The 25,041-nt window shown below is 49.7% G+C and overlaps 1 protein-coding gene across 16 annotated transcripts in view; it reads left to right on the top strand.

The window, feature by feature from the left end:
- Nucleotides 1-5,877: 5,877 nt before the first annotated feature.
- SP100 (SP100 nuclear body protein) overlaps nt 5,878-25,041 on the top strand; it is a 101,635-nt gene continuing 82,471 nt past the window's right edge. For all 16 annotated transcript variants that reach the window (XM_089329763.1, XM_089329762.1, XM_089329760.1 and 13 more), the window contains exon 1: nt 5,878-5,982. Coding sequence is in view for 12 of the 16 variants with exons in the window: in XM_089329760.1 (XP_089185886.1) it covers nt 5,951-5,982 (32 nt within the window). In the remaining 4 variants the exon portion in view is untranslated. The remainder of the gene's footprint in view (nt 5,983-25,041) is intronic.

The following is a 25,041-nucleotide window of genomic DNA, read 5'->3' as shown; positions in this document are numbered from 1 at the left end:
ATGCCAGGTCCTCTGGGCAGAGGCAGGTGCACTACTCCCCTTCCCATGGCTGACCCTCTTCATGGCAACCCATTTTCTGTCCTCATGAACCTTCACTTTCTATCCCCACCATGTCTTTATTCTGCTCAGCAACGGGGAAGGCCTTGCCACAGCCCCTCCGCTTGACAGAAGCACCACTAACAAACCAGAAGCAGCTGCCCACCAGGTTCCTTCCACGTGCTGGGTGGAGGCCGTCTGGATGGGCCTCCAGGTGCTTGCCTTCCCCAGCACCCATGCAATCCCAAGATCCTGGTCGCCATGATCAGTAACAGACACACGGAGGGATTTGCAGAAATGTTAGGAGGGGGAACTCCATAAAAGACTTTGTTGTCCCTTCAAGCCATTGTGGGCATCAGCTGGCCCCTTCCCAGCCACGCTGCTTCCTCTCTCCTTTTGAGGAGGGCACTCGGAGGCTAGCTGGGAGAGGCCAGGTGAAGCATAACTCAGAAGAAACATTCCTCCCTCTCTCTGAGGGCAGGCCACACCGCAGGTCGTTCTGCCCTGTGGGGCAAGTCCAGTGTGCAGCTGGCTGGTGCTAGGTGCCCCTCATGACGGCAGGTGCCAGTGGGAATTCACTCATGAACGTAAGCGGCACCAGGGCTTCCCAGTGTTACTGTCAGCTGTGTTGAGGTTTCGTTCTTTCTCAGCCAAGCAGTCGGAACTCGAAGTCAGTGAACAGTCAGGTGAAGCCTAAACTCCCGAGTTCAGGGGACAGTCACTCAAACCCCAACAACCAGCCCTGATGCCTGAGGTTGTCGGCATGCAACGCACAACGTCTCTCAAGTCCAGAATCTCTGATGAAAAGTCCATAGCGCACCACCCGTTTTTGCAGCCTGTTTACTAATTGCAAATTATTTAAATTACTCACCAGTGAGTTAAGTCCCTGAGCCAGGGAGGGTCCCTGTGGGAACCCTGTGGGGCCTTGGAGGGGAGGGAGCAGGGAGGTGGACGGAGCAGGGCCCGCCTGGGGCTCCAGGACAGAAGGACGCTCTCTGGGTTGGGAGGGGCCAGAGCCACTGTGCTTCGCTCAACTGGAACCCAGGATTCGCGGTCTAGACCACAAACCCATTTATGCTCTTGAACTTCCTCGTATTAAAATTATCTCAGAAATGTACCCCTAAATCGGCCTACCTTTATTTAGGGGAAAAATTGTGCTTCTGTTACAAATTTTGAGGTGCCTGATGAATTGTCATCTTGAAAAGGATTTTGGGTGCCTGTTGACATCCATAAACAGAACCTAGTTCTAAGAAGACGGTAATGCCAAGAGTGTCCACTAGAGGGGAGTGTGGACCTGGCTGCTGGGGATGGGCTCAACACCCCCACCCCACTTCCCCCAACGCCCACCCCTGGCTGCTCCAAGGCTCCCCCCCCCCCCGCCCCGCCCCTTGCTGAGTGCCCAGGATCCGACTGGCTGGTCCTGGGAAGAGGCATGAAGTGCTGTGTCTGACCCGCGGGGAGTCTGGGGCTGACCACCCGTAGCCAGGGCAGAGGGGCCGTCTGTGCTTGTTCAGGGAGGACGCGACAGGAAGAGCTGTGGGTGATGATGCAGCCTGGGGGTGGGGATGGGGAATGTGGCCCCGGCCAGCCCCTTCCCCCACTGCTTCATGGGTGCATGGGACTTCTGTGGGGGTGCTTCCCACCGATGGCCCCAGACCTTCAGAAGGGGGCCATGTCCCCTGGGGCTCTGCCTCTTTCCGACTCCCCACCAAGAATCACATTTCCACGCCCAGCCATCCGTCTGCCCCTTATAGGCCCCACAGCCTCCAGTGCCCAAAGCCCCATGCTCTTGTACACCAACCACTGAGCTTCTGCTAAGCAGAGGCCTGGGGGAGACAGGAAGATCTGGGCTCTTCTGAACGCTGCAGTATTGTCACCTGAGTCCTGGAAAAATGGGAGGAGCTGTGACTGCCCCCCACCTCTTTGCCCATTTGGGGCGCAGGCAGCTGAGACCCCACAGAGAGGGGTCTCATCCATCCCCATGTGCCTGAACACTTCCAGGGTGTCAGAGTCCCTTTCCCACCCCCACACAATATCCCTTTCTCCTATTTGAGTTCCAGACCAACTCAGACATAAGCAAAATGCACAGATGGGGATTGAAACGCTAGCTTTATTCCTCCTCACAGCTGGACTTGGGACACTGTTTAAGGCAGGTGGCAGTGAAGACATCACTGGGCTGGTGTTGTGTCGTATCAGGTAAAGCCGCAGTCTGTGATGCCGGCATCCTGTATGGGTGCCGGTTCGTGTCCCAGTTGCTCCACCTCTGATCCAGCTCCCTGCTGATGGCCTGGGAAAGCAGCCGAAGATGACTCAAGCGCTTGGGCCCCTGCGCCCACACATGGGAGACCCAGGAGAAGCTCCTGGCTTCTGCCTGGCCCATTCCTGGTCACTATGGCCATTTAGGGAGTAAACCAGCAGATGGAAGATCGATTATCTCTCTCCCTCTCTCTCCCTCTCCCCCTCCCTCTCCCTCTCTCCCTCCCTCTCCCCTCTGTCTCTCTGTCTGTGTATCTCCCTCTCTATATAGAATTCTTTCACATAAATAAATAGACATCCCTAAAAGTATTCCCCAGAATTGGTTTGATCCACATAGCTGCAGGCTGCTCCAACAACCACAGCCCACCCCACCCCCATACCAGTCCCTGTCGCCATGCACTTGAGCTTGGAGGATCCCTGGTCTCTGCAGACGATGACTCCAGGGAGACTCAACAAGGAGCAGACCTTGCCCATCAGGGCCCCCGGTCGGAGAAGTCTCCCCCAGAAGAACGGAGAGGGCGGGGAAACCAGGCGCGCGGCTCTGATTGACGTGTGTAGCTCTGTGGCTCTGCCACGTGCACAGGAGTGTGGCCAGGTTCTCTGTCCATAGGCCCCAGTGGCTACCGCTGCTGCAGCTGCCTCTGGACTCTCCGGCCCCAGACGCTGGATCCAGCTCCCATCCCCACAGGGGCTGAGTCGCGGAATCACTTCTTTTCCTGAAGTCTGATCTGAAGCTGCTGTTGCGGAGGCTTCCAAGGCCTGCCACCTCTTGTCAGGTGCCCTGCCTGTGGCCTCCCAGGCTGCACTAGCTAGAGATAGTGCCCATTGGACTGCTCCCTGCAGCCATGGAAAATGCCCCAGGTGTTGCGTCCTTTCTTTCACATCGCCCACTTCTTTACCTGGGCCTGTTCCTTTCCCTCCCCCAGGGGGGTCTGACCATTTCTGGGTCAGTGACTGCCTAGCCCGCTGAGAGTCCCAGAACCTTCGTCAGCCGTCCCTACTCCTGCAGAATTGGTGCACACCTAACTTGTCGCTCCCCGTCTTCGTGGAGGAATGACACAGGACCCTGCGCTGTTCTTTTGTCTGCTCAGCCCTCCCCGGGTTTGCTGCTGGTTCTTCCCGGGTTGGCTACCGTCCCTTCCACCTCCGTGGAAGGGCGGTTCCCCCTGCCACATTCCCCACTTCCGCGGGGGAGCGGCACACCGCCGGCCGGCTCTCTCGGGGGCTGCACAGATGTTCCTTCAGATAGATGTTCCCCTTAGATGTTCCTGATGCATGCCGTCTCTCTCCTCCTTTATAGTCCTCTTCCACCAATCCCAACTCGGCTGCCCACACGCCGAGTACGCTGCTCTCCTCCAATCAGGAGCAGCTCCTGCAGCTTGTCAAGTTGGTGAGAGGCAGCTGGGTAGAAGCTGTTGTCTCCTCTCCCAGCGCCATATTGTGGGAGAGCAGATGCATAGAATAAGTCTTTTTTTTTTTTTTTTTTTTTTTTTTTGACAGGCAGAGTGGACAGTGAGAGAGAGAGACAGAGAGAGAAAGGTCTTCCTTTGCCGTTGGTTCACCCTCCAATGGCCGCCGCTGCAGCCGGCGCACCGCGCTGATCCTGGCAGGAGCCAGGAGCCAGGTGCTTTTTCCTGGTCTCCCATGGGGTGCAGGGCCCAAGCACCTGGGCCATCCTCCACTGCACTCCCTGGCCATAGCAGAGAGCTGGCCTGGAAGAGGGGCAACCGGGACAGAATCCGGCGCCCCAACCGGGACTAGAACCCGGTGTGCCGGCGCCGCAAGGCGGAGGATTAGCCTATTGAGCCACGGCGCCGGCCTAGAATAAGTCTTAATTCCAGTAACTTAGTCTAGTCCGAGTTGCTCCCCACATAACTTTCTGGAACACATGAAAATCCACCCCTGTGGGTTTCCCTGCCCTGTCTGCAGCCCACTGGCCTCTAATTCCATGTGCTGAGCTTAGCAGACCCAGGGAAAGGCAAGAATGCTTACATCGGTGCCAGCGCACTGGTGGCAGAGGGAGGAGCCGGGGGCACCAGGGCAGGCTGGTATTGTCTGCACCAGGCTTTGCACCACCATGCTCCATGGAGGCCAGGAGCAGAGGATACCTGTACTCAGTAGACACTCCGCTTACCATAGAGGCAGAGAGAGAGAGAGAGAGAGAGAGAGAGGATGTGCATGAGACAGACCCATGTGTGGGCAGCACCTGTAGGCATAGAGGTCCTGCACATTGGGAAAGTGGGAAAGATGTCCTCACCAGTGTCCTCCACTATGTCCCAACCAGGCTGACCTTTTTTTTTTTTTAAAAGATTTATTTATTTATTTATTTGAAAGAAAGAAAGAGAGAAGTCTTCCATCCTCTCGTTCACTCCCCAAATGGCTGCAATGGCCAGAGTTGCGCAGATCCAAAGCCAGGAGCCAGGAGCTTCTTCCAGGTCTCCCAGGCTGGTGCAGGAGCCCAAGCACTTGGGCCATCCTCCACTGCTTTCCCAGGCACATTAGCAGAGAGCTGGATTAGAAGTGGAGCAGCTGAGATTTGAACCAGCGCCTATATGGGATGCTGGCACTGCAGGCGGCAGCTTTACCAGCTACACCACAGTGCCAGCCCCCAGGCTGATCTTGCTCCCCTGGGGAAAAGAAGAGCAAAAGTGGAGAGACAGGAGGATCCCCCTCACCCCGGATTTTCAAGGGTAACGGGGCAGGTGCCCTTTCTGACAGCAGGAAGTAGTCAGGTTCTGTGGTTGGAACCATTGCTCTAGTGCACTGGCCGCCTGCCCCGGCTCCCCTTGGGCTCTGGATTCCACTCGCCCCTCCCTGTCGCTGCCTTCCGTTCCGCCTGGACTTCTGCTCCGCAGCTGTGTGTTACGGCTCCATTCTCACCTGCTCCTGGCTCCCCTCCCTCACCTGGGATTGGATGCCCAGGGCATCCAGGAAGTCTTTGGAAGGATGAATCAGCCTTGGCCCAGGGGCAGGGCGGGGATGGGGGGGACTCTGCACTCTGGTCTCGGCTCCCCCCTCTCCAGGGGTCTCTTCATCACCCCCTGGCTGTTGAAAAGTACCCCACAGTCCCAGGTACCCAAACTGTTAGCCATGGCCGTCTTGGGGCTCTCTTCCAGGAACATGGGGGAGCCCCTCCCTAGCACACAGCACCCAGCACGTGCGCTGTCCTGGCATGCACATCAGGACCCGGCCCTTGTGGGTCTGGAGAAGGGGTTTCTGGCTTTCCCTGTACCCACCCCACCCCAGCCGTGTGAGCCCCTCCCCTCTCTGTGTCAACTGTGCCCCCTCTAAGAAGGCTGAAGCAACTGAGGACAATTTGGGTTCAGGGAGTGTTGTCAATTGCTCTGTTTGCACACACAGGAGTGGGCTCCCTGGAGCTGACCCTGCTGGTCCTGGGGTGCCCCTGGACTGTGCTCCAGGCCCTGACTGCCGCATTCCAGGGAAGCTGACAGCCCCTTGCAGAGAGCTGGAGGGGGGGGGGGCGTGTCCACAGCCTCCTGAAACTGAAGAACAATACTTTCACTTCTCTTTTCACCATCTGGGCGGAGCCTGCCCCTGCTTGGGTCCGTCCCCCCCAGACTTCCTGCTCAGGCAGGGCACTGGCTGGGAGCCTGGAGGGATCAGAGGCTGCGCTCCGGGCAGGGGCAGGGGCAGGGGGATGGCCGGCCGTGGCAGCGATCTTTCCACCAGGTGAGTTCTTACTGCCCTTGCTGGAACCGCCTCTCTGTCCAGGGGGCAGCCTCAGTGGCTGTGGTCTCGGGCCCGAGAACTGGGGAATGTGGAGTGATAATAAGCCAAGGGTGCTTCAGAGGAAATGGGCCTTTGGCAGGTTGCAGGACGTCCAGGGCCCCGGGACTTTCTAGTTCTGTAGCTCCTAGTAGCTCCTACTTCCTGCTGGCCGGCGGCCCGGCGGCACTGGCCCCCCACCCCCACCCCTCCCCACCCCCCCCACCCCCCCCAGCAGTCCCCGCAGCAGGGGTCCCACAGGTCGTGCCGCCCAGGAAGTTGAGCAAGTACAAGCCCCAGAGGAAGCGCTTGGCCTGTGTTCAAACCCTGGGGAACAGCCCAGGTCTGAGCTTGGAGGAGAAAAGCCAGGCCCGCGGGCACCACGGGCAGCTGCCGGCAGAGAGCTTCAATTTTCGCTTCTAATTTTCCGTTTCTGGATGAGTGACACCTCTGGCGAGAAATGTCCCAGAAATCCTATCCTTTTCCCAGTAGTGGCTTCAGAAATGACATTGCATAATATTTTTGATGTCTTACGTTTTCAATAGAAAGAAACGCATTCTACATTTTTGCTCATAAAATTCCCAACAATGCAGAAGCAGATAGAAAAAAAATCCCCTTCCTCAGCTCCCCCTTCAGATTCCACCCCCAGTCTTGGGCTTCGCCTTCCTTATCTTTTTTTTAACTTTTATTTAATGAATATAAATTTCCAAAGTACAGCTTATGGATTACAATGGCTTCTCCCCCCCATAACTTCCCTCCCACCCGCAACCCTCCCCTTTCCCTCTCCCTCCCCCCTTCCATTCACATTGATTCATTTTCAATTCTCTTTATATACAGAAGATCAGTTTAGTATACATTAAGTAAAGATTTCAACAGTTGGCACCCACATAGAAACACAAAGTGAAAAATACTGTTTGAGTACTAGTTATAGCATTAAATCACAATGTACTATGCATTTATGTAAATAATTGGTTTTTGTAAATATATGTGGGCACTTCAAAAAGTTCATGAACATTGAATTAAAAGATAAGGGTCTTTGTTGGGTAAAGAAAATATTTGAAGTCCATACATATAAGGTGTCTTCAAAAAGTTCATTGCAAACCCATATTATGAAAAAAAATCTATCATGGATTTCAAGAATTTTTTTGGCACCGAAAATAACTTCTTGTGATGCCATTTTGCCATTAACTTTTGCAGTCCAGTCGTATACTTTATGCTCTCCTTCTGTAACAAATGAGATAATGTTACACGGCATGTGTTCTGCGTTTTGCATTTCCAGTTATTTTAGTAGTGGAAACTGAGAGGTCTTTTTGTATTAGTACATGCAGCTCTACCTCATTGTTTTTCACAGCTGCATGCTAGTCCACAGAATTTATGTACCGTAATCTTTAAAAAAAAAAAAAAGGAGTTATTTATCTTACTTGAAAGGCAGAGCTACAGAGAAAGCGGGAGAGACAGAGAGAGAGAGGTCTTCCACCCACTGGTTCACTCCCCAAATGGATGCTACAGCCAGAGCTGAGCTGATCCGAAGCCGGGAGCTTCTTCCAGCTCTCCTATGCGGGTGCAGGGGCCCAAGGACTTGGGCCACCTTCTACTGCTTTCCCAGGCCATAGCAGAGAGCTGGATTGGAAGTGGAGCAGCCAGGACTCCAACCAGTGCACGTGTGGCATGCTGGCGCTGCAGGCTGTGGCTTTACCCATGGGGCAACACCAGCTCTATGTACCATAATCTTTAATCCAGCTCCCTAGGAATGCACATTTAGACTCCAAATTATTCGCTTTCATCAACAGCTGTAATACCAATGCTCGCTCGCGCTCTCTCTCTCTCTCTCTCTGTCTCTCTCGTGCGCGCTCTCTCTCTCTTCTGTGCTCTCTCTCTCTGTCTCTCTTGTGCACTCTCTCTCTGTCTCTCTCGTGTGCTCTCTGTCTCTCGTGCACTCTCTCTCTCTCTCTCTCTCTTTCTCATACAAGTATTTATCTTACATCAAAAACCAAACACATGGAATTACTGAGACAAAGAGTACTACGATTTGCTGGCTGGATCAGTGCATTCTACGCTGTCTTCCCCCGTTCAGCCAAACTTGGCAAAGGTGACGACGGATCGCAAGGGGCGTCTTGTTTCGGTTTCTGTTTCCTGATTACACAGGAAACTGATGAAAGTTTTCATGTGTTCAACAACCATTTAAATTCCCTCTTCCCTTGCTGGCTGATTCTTTGAGGTGTTTGTCCTTTCACTCAGCTATGGGAGGATTTACTAAATATTCTGAAAAGCAGAAATATACTTTCCTTGTCTTTTAACTTTGTCCATGGTGGCTTTTGTTTTATTAAACTTAAGATTTGGACTATCGACCTGTTATGGGGTTGGCTTTACCAGGCAGATGCAGCCTTGTTGTGACGAAGTAATGGAGAAAGTTACAGATGTGAGTGCTGTGGGTTCTTAGCCATAGTCGCTGTGTGCTTTGAAATGGCAGATTCACTTCTACCTTTATCCTGTTTTATAGCCAAACACTTTTTTTCCCAATTATTTTAGGCGAAATTATTCCTACGTTGGAGCAACTGTAGCCTTCACCGTTTCATCTGCTCCTTGATGCTTTCATCTCGTTAATATTTAAATCCGTGCTCACAATGGTTATCTCAAACTCCGTGACCATTTAATGCTTGGTAGCGTTCTTATTTCTATTTTTAAAAGGTGTGGGGTTTTTTTGAGAGGGGCTCTTGATTTCTTTTTAAATCTTTAAATTTAATTTTAATTAAATTTAATTTTTAATGAATTTTAATTTTTTATTTAACTGTTTAAAAGGTTGATTTATTTTATTCAAAAGGCAGAGTTACAGAGAGAGAGAGAGTATGTGTGTGACAGAGACTGAGAGGTCTTCCATCCACTGGCTCATTCCCTGGATGGCTGCAATGGCTGGAGCTGGGCCGACCCGAAGCCAGGAGCTTCTTCCAGGTCTCCTACACAGGTCAGGGGCCCAAGCACCTGGGCCATCTCTTGCTGCTTTCCCACGTACATTAGCAGGGAGCTGGACTGGAAGTGGAGCAGCCTGGGCACCAACCGACGCCCATGTGGGATGCCAGTGCCACAGGCGGAGGCTTACCCTGCTGTGCCACGGCACCAGCCCTTTGATTTGTCTCTATAGCTCTGCAGACTCCAAGACGCAGCACACTTTGTTCACTTGCCCCTGCGGCTTCCCACTCCTGCTGTGTCGGGTTGCTGTGAGATGCCAGGCACCACGGGCGTGTTCCGATCCTGCCTGAGTTTCCCCTGCTGTGCACGCCTGCCTGGGCTGCACAGCCACCTCCCTCACCCTTGCCCCAGCAGCTGGCTCCCAGGGGACATTTCCTGCCTTGGCTGAGAGGAACTTGTTTCCCACGTGCGTAGTTTGAGGGCTCTACTTGGGGTCTTGCCCGTTTTCCGGGGATGCCACCATCTCCCTGCTGGTTGGCGGTGCTGCCTCTCACTAGCGCGGGGGCCACAGAAACAAGGTGTGTGTCCATCTTTTTCATCTCTGCTGGTCTCACAGCAACTCTATGCTGGCACCGCACTGTCATTGTGATGACAGCTTTCCAAGGACTGTTTTTTTTTTTTTTAAGATTTATTATTTATTTGAAAAGCAGAGTTACAGAGAGGCAGAGGCAGAGCAAGAGAGAGAGGTCTTCCATCCACTGGTTCATTCCTCAAATGGCTGCAATGGCCAGAGCTGTGCAGATCTGAAGCCAGGAGCCTCCTCCAGGTCTCCCACAGGGTGCAGGGGCCCAAGGACTTGGGCCATCTTCTGCTGCTTTCCCAGGCCACAGCAGAGAGCTGGATCGGAAGTAGAGCAGCCGGGACTGGAACCAGCACCCCTGTGGGATGCCGGCGCTGCAGGTGGTGGATTTATCTGCTACGCCAAAGCGCTGGCACCCCCAACAGGGTGTTGATAGGCTGATTTGGAAAAGCCAGGTCTGAGACACTTTGGAAGAAGAGAAAATATGCTCTCCTGGTTCTCAACGTCCTTGGAGGGGCTGGGGCTGTGGCATAGTGGGTAAAGCCACCACCTGCCATGCCGGCATCCCATATGGGCGCTGGTTCCAGTCTTGGCTGCTCCACTTCCAATCCAGCTCTCTGCTATGGCCTGGGAAAGCAGTAGAAGGTGGCCCAAGTCCTTGGGCCCCTGCTCCAGCGTGGGAAACCTGGAAGAAGCTCCAGGCTCCTGGCTTCGGATCTGTGCAGCTGTGGCCATTGCAGCCATTTGAGGAGTGAACCAGCGGATGGAAGACCTCTCTCTTTCTCTCTCTCTCTGTCTCTGTCTCTCTGTAACTCTGCCTTTCAAAAAATTAAATAAATCTTTAAAAAAAAAAGGTTGTGGTTTTGTGTGGGATTGCATGGGCTCTATGGACCAATTAGAAGAGAACTCATATCTACAATATTCTTTCTTCCATGTCATGAATATGGTATGAGTAAATTATCAATTTAAAAATATTTTCTAATGAAATTTCTTTTTTTCTCTTTAAATATTTTGGACTTCTGCTAAGTTTTGGGGGCTTTTGGTCAATATTTGGTATCGTTATGCTCTTATAAACTATTTTTAAATCAATTTTCTGGCCGTTTGTCACCAAGATATAGAAATACATTGAACTTTCGCTACACTCCTTTTAGTTCTAATGACTTATATGCAGATTTAGAGTGCGTGTGCAAGGATACTGTTAAGCATTTGTAGAAGATGGATTAAAAATATGAACTTGTTTCGGTGCAACTTTTTATAGTACACGGGAAAGGCACATATGGAACGACTGCACGCGGATTCTGGTATCACGGGAAGTAGGAGCAGTGACTGTGCTGTCTGCCTCTGCTGCCAGTGCCGAGGAAAATCCTCGCCATCGCGTGACCAGCCTGGTGCCTGCCGTGGGTTTTCTCTGAACAGAAAAAGCTTTTCTCAGAGGACAGAAGCTTGACAGCTGGTGCCCAGTACTTTCAGTGTGCAATGCACAGCCTTCGTCGTCTTTTTTTTTTTTTTTAAGATTTATTTCTTTATTTATTTGAAAGTCAGAGTTACACAGAGAGAGGAGAGGCAGAGAGAGAGAGAGGTCTTCTATCCACTGGTTCACTCCCCAGTTGGCCGCAACAGCCGGAGCTGCGCTGATCTGAAGCCAGGAGCCAGGAGCTTCTTCCGGGTCTCCCATATGGGTGCAGGGGGCCCAAGGACTTGGGCCATCTTCTACTGCTTTCCCAGGCCACGGCAGAGAGCTGGATCGGAAGTGGGGCAGCCAGGACTCGAACTGGCAACCACATGGGATGCTGACACTGCAGGCAGCAGCCTTACCCACTATGCCACAGTGCCAGCCCCACAGCCTTCTCTTTTGTTGTTTCTCACAAAGATTTTTCTAAATAAGTTTTTTCTTTGGGAATAATTTTATATTTACAGAAAATATGCAAAACGAATACAGGGGGAGCTAACTACTCTGTCCCCAGACTCATTTTGCTGTGGTGCAGTTGTCAAGATGAGGAACCTGACCTTGGCCCCTCACTACGCATGAGACTAGACTTCCTCAGGCTGCTGAGTGCCCCACGAAAGCCCCGTTTCTGATTCCTGGCTCTCTCGACTCACCAGTAACTTGGTATCTTCCCTGCATCCCCTCTTCTGCTCAGCACTTCCATCGAGTTTGGTTCAGGAAATTGCGTTTTTATTGTCCAACATGTCCATTTGATTATTTGCTGGTAGACTCCAGTTCTTCGGTGGAATTTTCCAACCTTTACTTTCCCCATCTTTCCATCCATTTTCCTGAGTGTTGCAGCCACTGTTTCTATATGCTAACTGCAGTCTCTGGGTCATTTGTGTATGGAACTTCCTTGTCTCTGTTTTCTCTTGGTTTGGTGCTGTGAAGTATAGCTTTGGCATGCCTGTTCATTTTCTACAAAGTTGACTCCTGCTCTCTCTCCCTCTCTCTCTCTCAGACCTCCTTCCTGGGTCTTCTTACACAAGGTTCTAAACTTGACAGTTTCCTTTTTTGGTTTTATTTTTACTTTACTTATTTGAAAGCAGAGACACAGGAACAAAGAGATAGAGACAGACAGAAACACACGTGCACTGGTTTACTCCCCAAAAGCCCACAACAGCAGGGGCTAGGCCAGGCCAAAGCCCAAAGCCTGGCACTCTATCCGGGTCTCCCGCATGGGTGGCAAGGACCCAAGTACTTCAGCTGTCACCTTCGGCATCCTGTATTCTGCATTGGCAGGAAGCTGGACTCAGTAGCAGAGCTGCGACTCAAACCCTGATACTCTGATAGGCCCCAGTAGCATCTCAACTCCCACACCAAAATGCACAAAGCGTCTCAGGAAGAAAGAATGGGAATGGTGATGTCAGTGCTGAGGGGTGGAGTAGGACAGGCACCAAGAACTGGGCTTTGCGTCTGGCACAGTGGAGATGCCTGAAGATGTAAACTCAGAGGGTTCAGTGGATAACTGACAGGTGAGAACTTGAGTGGATTCAAGGGAGTAAAGGATAGGGATGTGGGAAACACAGGACACAGTTGCCAAAGGTAATGGGGTACAGGGAGAATTTAAATGGGTAAGATTAAAGTGGGCTTGTGTATCTATTAGAATATTCCGACAGAGAAGGAAAAGGGATTGGCGTGAAAGGGAATGATTTTGGGCTGATTGCACCTGAGTAGGGCAGAGGGTGGGGGCGGCAGTGCTCAGGTGGGTAGGTGGCCTTTGGCTGGAAGTGGGTCGTGGCGTGCGTTGTAACAGGAAGGAAGCATGGTTGGCAGGGATGAGGTAGGCTCGTGTATTTCCCTGTGGGCAGATGCTGTTAACACTCTTCTGGTTGTTTCTCTGTTCTTAGCTGAGCGGGAGAGGAATGGAGTGAGGGAAACAGCGTTTGGGGTTTGAGGATGGAGAAGCTTCAAAAGTCATTTGGTGAAGGAATCAATAAAATGAAGAGCAGGATGCTGGTCACTAGAGAGCATTGGTGGTCCGTTTCTGTCTAACGACCACAACGCTGAAGAGAGGGTAGTTAGCGTGGCTGTGATCTTCTCCAGTGAGCTTGAGTGCAATGAGGAGAGAGAGAGGCCACGATGGCTTTGTCCAGGGACGTCAATTCAGTAGATGAATTCTGTGGAAGGAGGCGGGAACGAGGAATCTGAGGGTGGGTACAAGGGGCAGATTTTTACAGCAGTTCTAGAATTTGCACAACGAGGAGTTTTGAATTACTGACCCCATGCTCAAGTGCAGCGTCAGGTGACCCTAACGTGCAGTCAAGGCTAAGAACACTGATGCCAATAGTGGACAGCAGCGTTAGCGGGGTTTGAAAAGAATGAGAACATGGAAGTAGTTCTGGACAATAAAAAGTGGAGGGACCAGCGCTGCGGCGTAGCAGGTAAAGCCACTGCCTGCAGTGCCAGCATCCCATTGGGGTGCTGGTTCCAGTCCTGGCTGCTCCACTTCCGATCCGGCTCTCTGCTGTGGCCTGGGAAAGCAGTGGAGGATGGCCCAAGTCCTTGGCCCCTGTACCTGTGTGGAGACCTGGAGGAGGCTCCTGGCTTCAGATCAGCTCTGGCCATTGTGGCCATCTAGGGAGTGAACCAATGGATGAAAGATCTTTCTCTCTCTCTGCCTCTGCCTCTCTGTAACTCTGCCTTTCAAATAAATAAATAAATCTAAAAAAAAAAAAAGACAGTAGAATTGGAGGTCCCAAAAGAGTTAAAAATTTGTCAGTGCTTCAGGTACTAGAGGACATGGCCTGGATGTATAAGGTGGTGGTCCTATTTGAAATTGAGACTTGGAATATATGCAAATTGGGAAGATGCTGAAATCTACGATATGGCCATGAAAAAGAGTTGCAGAAATGGAGCCAAAGACAGGATATTAGAGATCAATAAGTCAATACAATAAAAGATCTGGGAATTTAGTGGATTTCTCAGTGGATATTGAAATCATAAAATTTTTCAGCACTTCTGGTAAGCCAAAGGTTAAAATCCTCATTAAATAAGAAGTGGCCAGTACAAAGAGAGATAAAAAGGAAAGAAGAAAGGAAAGAGAAAGAATTTTGTAGTCTGTTTCGTTGGTTGGTTGTTTTACATTTAATTCTTAATTCCATGAGAAATTTATTTTTGCATGTGAAATGAGATGCAAAAGTACTTTTTTCAAAAAAAAAACAAGCATTTATGCAATAGTGTTAACATGCTAGTTTATTCTTTATCTCTTTGAAATAACATTAATTTTGTATAATAAATAATCTTACAAGGACTCTTTGAAAAGGGGGCTGGAAATGTGGCACAGCTGGGTTGAGCCGTTGCCAACCCATATGGGCACCGGTTAGAGTACCAGTTGTTCCACTTCTATTCCAGCTCTCTGGGAAAAGCAGTGGAATATGACCCAAGTGTTTGGGTCCCTGCCACCCATGTGGGGGACCCAGGTGAGCCCTGGCTTCAGCCTGGCTCAGCCCTGGCCATCTGGGGAGTGAACCAGCAGATGGAAGATCTCTCTCCCCCTGTAATTCTGACTTTCAAATAAATAAATAAATCTTTTTTAAAAAAAGTTCATGGAAAATACATATTATGGAAAAAGTGTGTGTTTCAAAAAATTTTTATACTGTAATAAACTTAGCCTTTAATTCCATTTTCCACAACCTTTATGAAGTACTCCCATATGTATGCATCTGTGTAGATGATTCCTGTCCTGATCCACTGTTCTATTTTTATTCATGTTTCAATACTGAAATTTTTGTTACCATGATTTTATGGGGCAAAGCCCTTTTTGATTCCAGTTTTTGAAGCATTCTTGGCTCTTCTGGTCTGTTTTCTCATTTAAATACAATTAGAACCAAATAGTAATGTTCTGCAGCCTGTTTATTTGGGATTCAATTGAGAAACGCTGAATGAATAGGTCAGTTTAGGATGGGATTCACAGTTAAAAAAAAGGTCTCCAAATGACCTCAACTAAAATCTAGAATATCTCTCCATTTACTCAAGCATTCTTTAAAGTTCTGTAGTAAAGCTGTTAAGGAATCCCATGGTGTTCTCACACTTGACGTTGCTTGTAGCTAAACTGTACAATGTATTATGATTCTGTTTTCTTTCCTATGTGAACTTCCCTGCCCCATAAATAACTATTGCCTTGTTATGAATTAACTTGGATTTTAGGTATTCCCCTTACCAATTCCTCCCGAACTCTCTACAGAACTGTAAGGTTCTCCCCGGTACAATGGAACACAATTGCACTTTATTTTCTCGGGGCAGCCTTCCTGGGCCCGCGCATCCTCCTGATCTGACCACTTCTGAGTCCATTAGGCCTCCATGGACGGCCTCCAAAGCAGAGCCTCTCGCCCGTGTGGGAGCCTGCTGTGTGCAGTGCATGCGTTCCTCTTTCTTGCTCTCAACCATCCCTGGCCGGCTGATGAGATTCCACGCGCTCTATTTTGACTTTTCTGCCTCTCAGCTCATTTTCCGAAGCTTCCAATTCCCAGTCCCTTCCAGGATTCAGAAATGTGGATTGGCCTGCTTCTTGCCAGCATCCCCTCAGCACAGCACTAGGCCTTGTGTGCCCTCACTGTGTGACATCAGGGGCCTCGTTGACGTGATGTTCACTCAGCTCCTGTTTCCTGTCCTTGCTGTTTTGCTGCTATTTGACTCTCGTCCAGGAGAGTTGGTGGGACTTCAGCAGGAACACGGATAAACGCAGGTCTCTTCAATCTACCCAAAAGTGTAGACGGACGCTTCTTTTTTTTTTTTTTTTTAATTTTTTGACAGGCAGAGTGGACAGTGAGAGAGAGAGACAGAGAGAAAGGTCTTCCTTTTGCCGTTGGTTCACCCTCCAATGGCTGCCGCAGCCAGCGCGCTGCAGCCAGCCACGCCGATCCGATGGCAGGAGCCAGGTACTTCTCCTGGTCTCCCATGGGGTGCAGGGCCCAAGCACCTGGGCCATCCTCCACTGCACTCCCTGGCCACAGCAGAGAGCTGGCCTGGAAGAGGGGCAACCGGGACAGAATCCGGCACTCCGACCGGGACTAGAACCCGGTGTGCCGGCGCCGCAAGGCGGAGGATTAGCCTAGTGAGCCGCGGCGCCGGCCTGACAGACGCTTCTAATGCGATGTGTCCTAAAATTCCTGAGATAATTTCTACTTGCACTTGTCCCACTACTGGCACCCACTGTTGGTTGGTATTTACTAATAGTTTCTTGTGAGGTGTTTATGTGTTTATAAGAAACTGAGCTATGATTTGCGTTTCTTGGTTTGTATTTGTCTGGCTTTGACGCAAGAACTGTAGTAACCTCAAGAAATGATTTGGGGTTGTGCGAGTCCACTTGTCATTACTTTACCCAAAATGCTCTAGGGGAGCTTCTCGCGAAAGAGTTTGGCCACAGCTTACAGTTTGGATGCTACCGTTTCGAGCAGGGGCCCCTAGTCTGGTGTCTGGGGGGAAGTGGTCACATGTGATTGCTTGGTGAGCCAGGAAGCTGGGGGACCAGGGAGAGCAGCGAGGCGGAACTGAACTCTCTCAAGAGCACCCTCTGGGGGCCCACCCCAGCGACCCAAAGACCTCCCACTGGCCCCACCTGCTGGCTGCAGGTTATTTCATGCTATTTCAAAACAATAAAGAATAAACTAGCATGTTAACACTATTGCATAAATGCTTGTTTTATTTTTTTGAAAAAAGTACTTTTGCATCTCATTTCACATGCAAAAATAAATTTCTCATGGAATTAAGAATTAAATGAAAAACAACCAACCAACTAAACAGTCTCCACTCTTAAATCAATGATCATTAATGATAGGACATCTGAGTTTAAACATCTGCATGAGTTTTGTAGTTACTCAGCCCATAGCGAGTGATTTGAATTTTTAAAAGCTATATTAGAATGGCTTATTTGGTACATTTTCTGTTCCTTGAAGGATTCCTGGAAACCGCCCATGAAATTCTTTGAAACCGATGGTGGGAGGCGGGGTGGGGTGGGGGGCTGGAATTCTACATTTCTTCTATTACTTTTAGTGTTATTTAGTTTTTATGCTGACTCAAGCCAGTTTCTTTGGGGGGGGGCCTTCATAAATTTATTATATTTGATTGTTTTTGCTTGAGCGTAGAACTAAGGTTTTTGTTTTCTTCCTGCGGGCGTCGGCGGCCTCTTCTTGGCCCTAAACAGAAGTGTCTTGGGAGCAGCCAGAGCTCTGTGCTCCGAGTGGCGGGGTCGGTCCTGCAGGAGTGGACGCCTGGAGGCCGGGCGCACTTCTTCCCGGCTGGCAGGAGCATTGATGGTACAGGGAGCCCGCGGCCGGCGCTGCGGCTCACTAGGCTAATCCTCCGCCTAGCGGCGCCGGCACACCGGGTTCTAGTCCCGGTCGGGGCGCCGGATTCTGTCCCGGTTGCCCCTCTTCCAGGCCAGCTCTCTGCTGTGGCCAGGGAGTGCAGTGGAGGATGGCCCAAGTGCTTGGGCCCTGCACCCCATGGGAGACCAGGAGAAGCACCTGGCTCCTGGCTCCTGCCATCGGATCAGCGCGGTGCGCCAGCCACGGCAGCCATTGGAGGGTGAACCAACGGCAAAAGGAAGACCTTTCTCTCTGTCTCTCTCTCTCACTGTCCACTCTGCCTGTCAAAAAAAAAAAAAACAACAACAAGGGAGCCCGCGGCCAGGGCAGTCCGTCCGTCCACCCTTGGAAGACAGGAACGGGCCCTGTGGGGGCGGGGAGTCCTGCGGCCTCGCCCCCCGCCCCTGGCCCAGGCCCGGTGTGGGACTGGGCAGGGCCGAGCCTGGGGCCTCGAAAGGCCAGGAGCAGGGCCCTGGCTCCCCGGCACAGCCCCCGGCTCAGCCCCGGGGGCTCCCTGGTGGTAGTGGCGGGGGGAGTCCAGGTCGCCCCCACCCCGCGCGCCCAGTCCCGTGAGAGGCGTTTTCAGGGAAGTGTTCCTCCAGCAGTCCCGCGACCTGCTGCGCCACTGCTGACAGTCCCATGTGGCACATGCAAAGTCCCACGTGTCCCCGGGGTGACAGGTCCCCGCCTGCCTCGGGGCGTCCACCTCGTGGCCGACCAGTCAAGTGCTCTGTGCCCCCACCCCCCGCCATCGCCCCAGGCCCCCGCCCGCCCCTTGGACTCCAATGTCTCAGCCCTCAGCCCTCGCCGGCCAGGCTTGGAGAGGGCACCAGGCCCTGGCGCATGTGGGCATGGACCGCGGCTGCGTGGACAGGCCGGAGCCTGCATTCGGACAGGCGCCTGGGGCCAGCTGCAGGGGTGTGGCCGAGGGCGGGGTCGAGCGAGACCCGACTCCTGGGCTTTTAGCGGGGGGACCAGCAGCTGCGGAACGCGCGGGGGGCGGGGGAGGGGGCGCAACACGTGCCAGCTGTTGTCCGGTCACTTGTGACCCGACTTCGTGTACCGTGAAATACATTGTTTTTCAAACAAGCCAATAAACGGCTGGCGTGGCCTGGCGGGGGCTCTGTGCGCCGCTGAGGTTTGCCGGTGGGGGCACAGCAGCGGGCCCCCGATCGTGTCCCCGGCCGGCCCTGCGGTCAGGACTCCCGATCGGGGCACTGAGGGAAGCTAGCCGGCCAGGTCTGCATCAGGCCAGGGAGGAGCAGTGGCCACCCAGGCGTGACGCCCGGCTCCGACTTCCTGGTATGGCCAGTTCCCCCACCCCGCAGGACCTCCTGCTGGCCGGGTCCCCATCTGTGTCCAGGGACAGCAGTGCCCCCGGGCGGCCGCTGCTGCCTGACTTCCTCTCCCCACCCCCACAAATTTTTTCAATTGTAGTAAAATATAAATAGCATACAACTTACCATTTTAGCCATTTTTTTCCTTTTTATTTATTTATTTATTTTTTTGACAGGCAGAGTGGACAGTGAGAGAGAGAGACAGAGAGAAAGGTCTTCCTTTGTCGTTGGTTCACCCTCCAATGGCCGCTGCGGCCAGCGCACCGCGCTGATCCGATGGCAGGAGCCAGGTACTTATCCTGGTCTCCCATGGGGTGCAGGGCCCAAGGACTTGGGCCATCCTCCACTGCACTCCCTGGCCACAGCAGAGAGCTGGCCTGGAAGAGGGGCAACCGGGACAGAACCCGGTGTGCCGGCGCCGCAAGGCCGAGGATTAGCCTAGTGAGCCGCGGCGCCGGCTTAGCCATTTCTTAAATTTTCATTTTCTTATTTGGAAGGTAGAGACAGAGGACCTCGCACCCACTGGTTCACTCCCCCGGATGTCCTCAGAGGACAGGTCCCGGCCAGGACAAAGACAAGAGCCAGGGGTTCAACCCAGGTCTCCCACGTGGGTGCAGGGGCCCAGGCGCTTGGGCCATCCTCCACTGCTTTCCCAGACGCATCAGCAGGAGCTGGATGGGAAGTGGAGCAGCTGGGACTCGAACTGTCAAGCCAGTTTCGATCACTTATATTTCTGAAAAAGTAACTTTTTTTTTCTAGATTGTCGTATTTACTGGTAGAAGGTTGTATAAAAATTTCTTTTATGAAGTTTTAATCTTTTCCTGTTTTGAAGGCTTTTTTCTAATTCCTACTATTGTTTTTCTTTTGTTCTTTTGGTCAAGCTTTCTATTTTGTTGGTCTTTTCAATGAACTATCTTTTGGTTTTATTGATCCACTACCATTTTTGATTTGTGATTTAATTAAATCTTGTTTTTCGTTTATTAGATTCCTCTCTCTATATTTTTGTTCCTAATTCATTACTTTGGCCTTGTTGGGAGGATTGCTTTTTTTCCTTTTTCTAATGCCTTGGTTTAAAGCTTTGATTTGCTTGTCAGTGTTTCTTGTTTCCTAAAGCATTTTAGGCTACAAATGTTCACCTCTGGGAGTTTTATGCCCAGTACTTTATTTCTTTAAAGATCTATTTATTTATTTGAAAGACAGAGTGAGAGAGACAGAGTGAGCTTACAACCTCTGGATCACTCCCAAAATGGCTGCAATGGCCAGGGCTGGGCCACGTTGAAACCAAGAGCAAGGAACTTCTTCTGGGTCTCCCATGTGGATCCCGGGGCCTAAGCACCTGGGCCATCATCTGATCCCTTCTCAAGCCATTAGCAGGGAGCTGGATCAGAAGTGGAGCCACTGGGACATGCACTGGTGCCCATATGGGATGCTAGTGTCCATGCCACGGGGTCAGCTCCAAATGCAGTTATTTGCATTGCAGTTTATGTCCTAACCATTTGAAATTAACTGTTTTGATTTGGCCTTTAACCTGGGAAGTGTCTGGAAAGAACTTTTAAAATTTCTCAGCAGTTGGATTACGGGAAGTTTTCCTTGTCTTTGGTCTACTCTGATCCTATCTCATTGTGCATGGAAGATGTGGGCACTAAGATTTCCATTGTGGGGAGCGGACCTTTCACAGAGTTGGTGATGCCTGCATCCCATATCAGAGTGTAAGGGTTTTGAGTCCCAGCTCCACTCCTAATGTCAGCTTCCTTCCAATGCACACCCTGGGAGAGAGTGGTGGGGGCTCAAGTAGTTGGGTCCCTGTCACCCACATGGGAGACCCAGATGGAGCTCCTGGCTCCAGGCTTTGGCCTGTTCCAGCCTTGGCTATTGTGGCCATCTGGGGAGTGAACCAGCAGATGGAAGATCTCTCTCTCTGTCTCTCTCAGTCTGTAACCCTGCGTTTCAAATGAATGAATAAATCTTCTTTTTTTTTTTTTTAAAAAAAGACCTGAATTTTTAAAATGGGCACTCTGGACTTAGGTATGACGAGCTGAGGTTCCAAGGTTCCAGTTTGTTGCAACACACTTAGAAATATTTTTGAGTGCTCAATCAATATTGGGCACTCACTCTTTTATGTGTGTGTTGCATGATGTAACACTTTTTCCCCTCTTGGCCAGCACTGCAGGGTGTGGCTTAACTCGCTGAGCCACAGTGCCAAGCTCCTCAAGTCTTGTATTTGTTTTAATTTTGGCTTACCGGATTTGCCAGTTTCTAATAGAGGCATGTTAATGTTTTATATGACAATTATGAATTCCTTCACTTCCTGTCTGATTTTCCCTTCAGCATTCCAAAGTAATCCTGACTTCTAACAGAGTGAGACCCTCTGCGCTGTCTGTAGTACTTTCCAGCCTAAGTTCTGTTTGTTCCTGGTGTTACCTTTGCTACAGAGTTTTTTTGCTTTGCATCTGCCTCATATATTTCTTCTAATCCTCTTATTTTCAATCTTGTTGAACTGGTTTTATTTATTTATTTTTTTACTCATTTACTGTTTCAGTTTCTCTTTATGAGAGAGAGATTCTGATCTGCTGCTTCACGATGGCTGCATGGCAGAGGCTGCAGGACTCAGGCTGGGGACTGAGGGCTCCTCCGTGGGTGACAGGAAGCCAGCTATGGAGCCGTCACTTGCTGCCTCCCAGGAGGTGGGCATCAGAGCACGCACTGCGGGGCGGGGCTCAAGCGACTTAATCCGCATCTTAACCATCGGGCCAGTCGCCTGCTCCAAGTCCTTTTATTTTTTGAGTCCCTTATAAATAGAACAAAGCTGAATTGTGCTTTCCACACAATTGAGTACGTCCTTATTTTATAAATCAATGTATTCCACTAACACTTATCTGATTACTATACTATATTTGCTCTGGAGATGTTATTTTTTACTTAAGTTTTCCTGTATTTTCTATTTTTCTCCCACCTCTGTTCATTTCTGTCTTTGGAATGGTTGCATTTCATTTCATTTGTATTTTTCACAATGCATTTTTAATTAAAATTTAATTTTTAGTAAACTGTCAAAAGATTATTATTTTCTCTGAAATTATTTGGTAACTTTTCCTAAATTAAAAACTAGAACTTGGTTTCACTTCTCTTATCCCTTATCCTATCCCCTCTGTAAAGTTTTGGAGTCCTTATAGTCTATAAATATCTTTACTTCACTCTCCTACTTGAGTATTTGAATACGTTTGAGGTTCAAAACCAGATTCGGACGTTGCTCTGCATTGTCTTCCCCCGACTTCAGGCAGGCTCTCCTGCCTTTGGAGGCAGAGTGTTCTTATTTTCTGAAATCTTCAGGATTTGCCTTTTACCCTTGGTGTTCTGGATTTTCACTGTGGTGTATCTAGCGATGATTTTTAAAAAATTCATTCTTTGTGCTTTACAGGCTTTCAAAAATGCATATGACATTAAAATTGGGGTGCAGGATATAATTTTACGGTTAGAAATGTATCTGAAATTTAATAATAATTTTGTCATGCATACAAAAAATCATTTAATATGTAGGATGAATGCAGTACTTAAGGGACACAGGATATGGGAGAAATGGCTTGAATAACAGACTGGACAAATGTTGAAATATGATTGTGGTTACATTTTTCCTTTTTCCTCTTTTTTTCAGCTGCTTTGAGGTATATTTGGCAAAACTGTATAAATCTACAATGTACAACATATGATATGTGTATATGCCATATGTATATGAATACATTCTCACGTGTTGTGAGTTGATTAGCACAATCAAGTTCATCAACATTCAGCACCTCATACAGTTGCTTTTTTTTTTTAAACTTTTATTTAGTAAATATAAATTTCCAAAGTACAGTGTATGGATTACAATGGCTTTTTCCCCCCAAAACTTCCCTCCCACCCACACCCCTCCCATCTCCCACTCCGTCTCTCATTCCATTCATATCAAGATTCATTTTCAATTATCTTTATATATAGAAGGTTAATTTAGTATGTATTAAGTAAAGACTTCATCAGTTTGCACCCACACAGAACATAAAGTGTAAAATACTGTTTCAGTACTAGTTATAGCATTAATTCACACTGGCCAACACATTAAGGACAGAGATCCTACATGAGGAGTAAGTATACAGTGACTCCTGTTGTTGACTTAACAATTTGACACTCTTGTTTATGGTGTAAGTAATCTCCCTAGGCTCTAGTCATGAGTTGCCAAGGCTATGGAAGCCTTTTGAGTTCGCTGACTTTGATCTTATTCCAACAGGGTCATAGTCAAAGTGGAAGTTCTCTCCTCCCTTCAGAGAAAGGTACCTCTTTCTTTGATGGCCCCGTTCTTTCTACTAGGATCTCACTCGCAGAGATCTTTCATTTAGGTCCTCTTTTTTCTTTTTTGCCAGAGTGTCTTGGCTTTCCATGCCTAAAATACTCTCATGGGCTCTTCAGCCATATTTGAATGACTTAAGGGCTGATTCTGAGGCCAGAGTGCTGTTTAGGGCATCTGCCATTCTATGAGTCTGCTGTGTATCCCACTTCCCATGTTGGATCGTTCTCTCCCTTTTTTATTCTATCAGTTAATATTAGCAGACACTAGTCTTGTTTATGTGATTCCTTTGACTCTTAGACCTATCAGTGTGATCAATTGTGAACTGAAATTAATCACTTGGACTAGTGAGATGGCATTGGTACATGCCACCTTGATGGGATTAAATTGGAATCCTCTGGCACATTTCTAACTCCACCATTTGGGGCAAGTCAGCTTGAGCATGTCCCAAATTGTACATCTCCTCCCTCTCTTATATTTAACAGGGATCACTTTTCAGTTAAATTTAAACACCTAAGAATAATTGTGTGTTAATTACAGAGTTCAATCAATAGTATTAACTAGAACAAAAAAAAATACTAAAAGGGATAAAGTATTAAATTGTACATCAACAGTCAGGACAAGGGCTGATCAAGTCACTGTTTCTCATAGTATCCCTTTCACTTCACCAGGTTTCATCTTAGGTGCTTGGTTAGTTGTCACTGATCAGGAAGACAGTTGCTGTTTTCAGTGTCTGGTGAGATTCTTCTTGTAGCAGGTTTCAGGTATATAATAAAGTACCGTTACCTACAGCCACCATGTGATGTGGGAATGATCTCCAAAACACATTCTTCTCATAACTGGAAGTTTGCTGCCTTTGACCAACTTCTCCCCACTTCCTCCCTCCCACAGCTCCAGTAGCCACCATTCCACTCCTCTACCAACAAGAAGTGAGAGCAGGGAGGCCGGCGCAGTGGCTCACTAGGCTAATCCTCCGCCTGCGGCGCCGGCATCCCATATGGGCACCAGGTTCTAGTCCTGGTTGCTCCTCTTCCAGTCCAGCTCTCTGCTGTGGCCCGGGAAGGCAGTGGAGGATGGCCCAAGTGCTTGGGCCCTGCACCCGCATGGTGGACCAGGAGGAAGCACCTGGCTCCTGGCTTCGGATTGGCATAGCTCCAGCCATAGCAGCCATTTGGGGGGTGAACCAACGGAAGGAAGACCTTTCTCTCTGTCTCTCTCTCCCTCACTGTCTAACTCTATCTGTCAAAGAAAGAAAGTCCTAGTTATTTCACCCAGCATAATACCCTCAAGCTTTACCTCCCTTGTTCCAAATGGCAGCATTTCCTCCTTCATGGCTGAGTAACAGTCCTGTGTGTGTGTGTGTGTGTGTGTGCATTGTCTTTGCCCAGGTTGTTTCTATGTTGTCACCATTGTGAACACGGCTGCAGTGAACATGGGAATGCAGAGGACTTTTCAAGCTGCTGATTTTGCCTCCTTCAGATGCGTAGCCAGTGTGGGGTCGCCAAATCGCACGGTAGTTTTATTGGCAGTGTTTTGAGGAACTTCCATGCTATTTTCCATGATGACTGTACCCAGTTACATTCCCACCAATAGTGTGGAAGTGCTGCCTTTTGTCCACAACCTTGCTAGTTCTGCTTATCATTGTTAGTATTATTGTTATTATGACAGCCATACTCACAGGTGTAAGCTGTTGTGATTTTGGTGTGCACTTCCCTCATAAGTGATGTTGAGCACCTTTTCATGCAACTGTTGGCCATTTGTATGTTTTTTTAAAAATGTCTATTCAGTTTCTTTGCCAATTTTACTTTTTTTTTTTTTGACAGGCATTTAGACAGTGAAAGAGAGAGGGTCAGAGAGAAAGGTCCTCCGTTTGTTCACCCCCCAGTGGCCACTGTGGCCGGCGCACCGCACTGATCCGAAGCCAGGAGCCAGGTGCTTCTCCTGGTCTCCCGTGGGGTGCAGGGCCCAAGCACCTGGGCCATCCTCCACTGCACTCCCTGGCCACAGCAGAGAGCTGGCCTGGAAGAGGAGCAACCGGGACAGAATCCGGGACTAGAACCTGGAGTACTAGCACCACAGGCGCCTTTCTT

The sequence above is a fragment of the Oryctolagus cuniculus genome, chromosome 3, assembly GCF_051225735.1.
Source record: "Oryctolagus cuniculus isolate XC-2025 breed Fujian yellow rabbit chromosome 3, ASM5122573v1, whole genome shotgun sequence".
NCBI lineage: Eukaryota > Metazoa > Chordata > Mammalia > Lagomorpha > Leporidae > Oryctolagus > Oryctolagus cuniculus.
The sequence above is the reverse complement of the archived record's forward strand: the minus strand, read 5'-3'. Positions and strand labels throughout refer to the sequence as shown.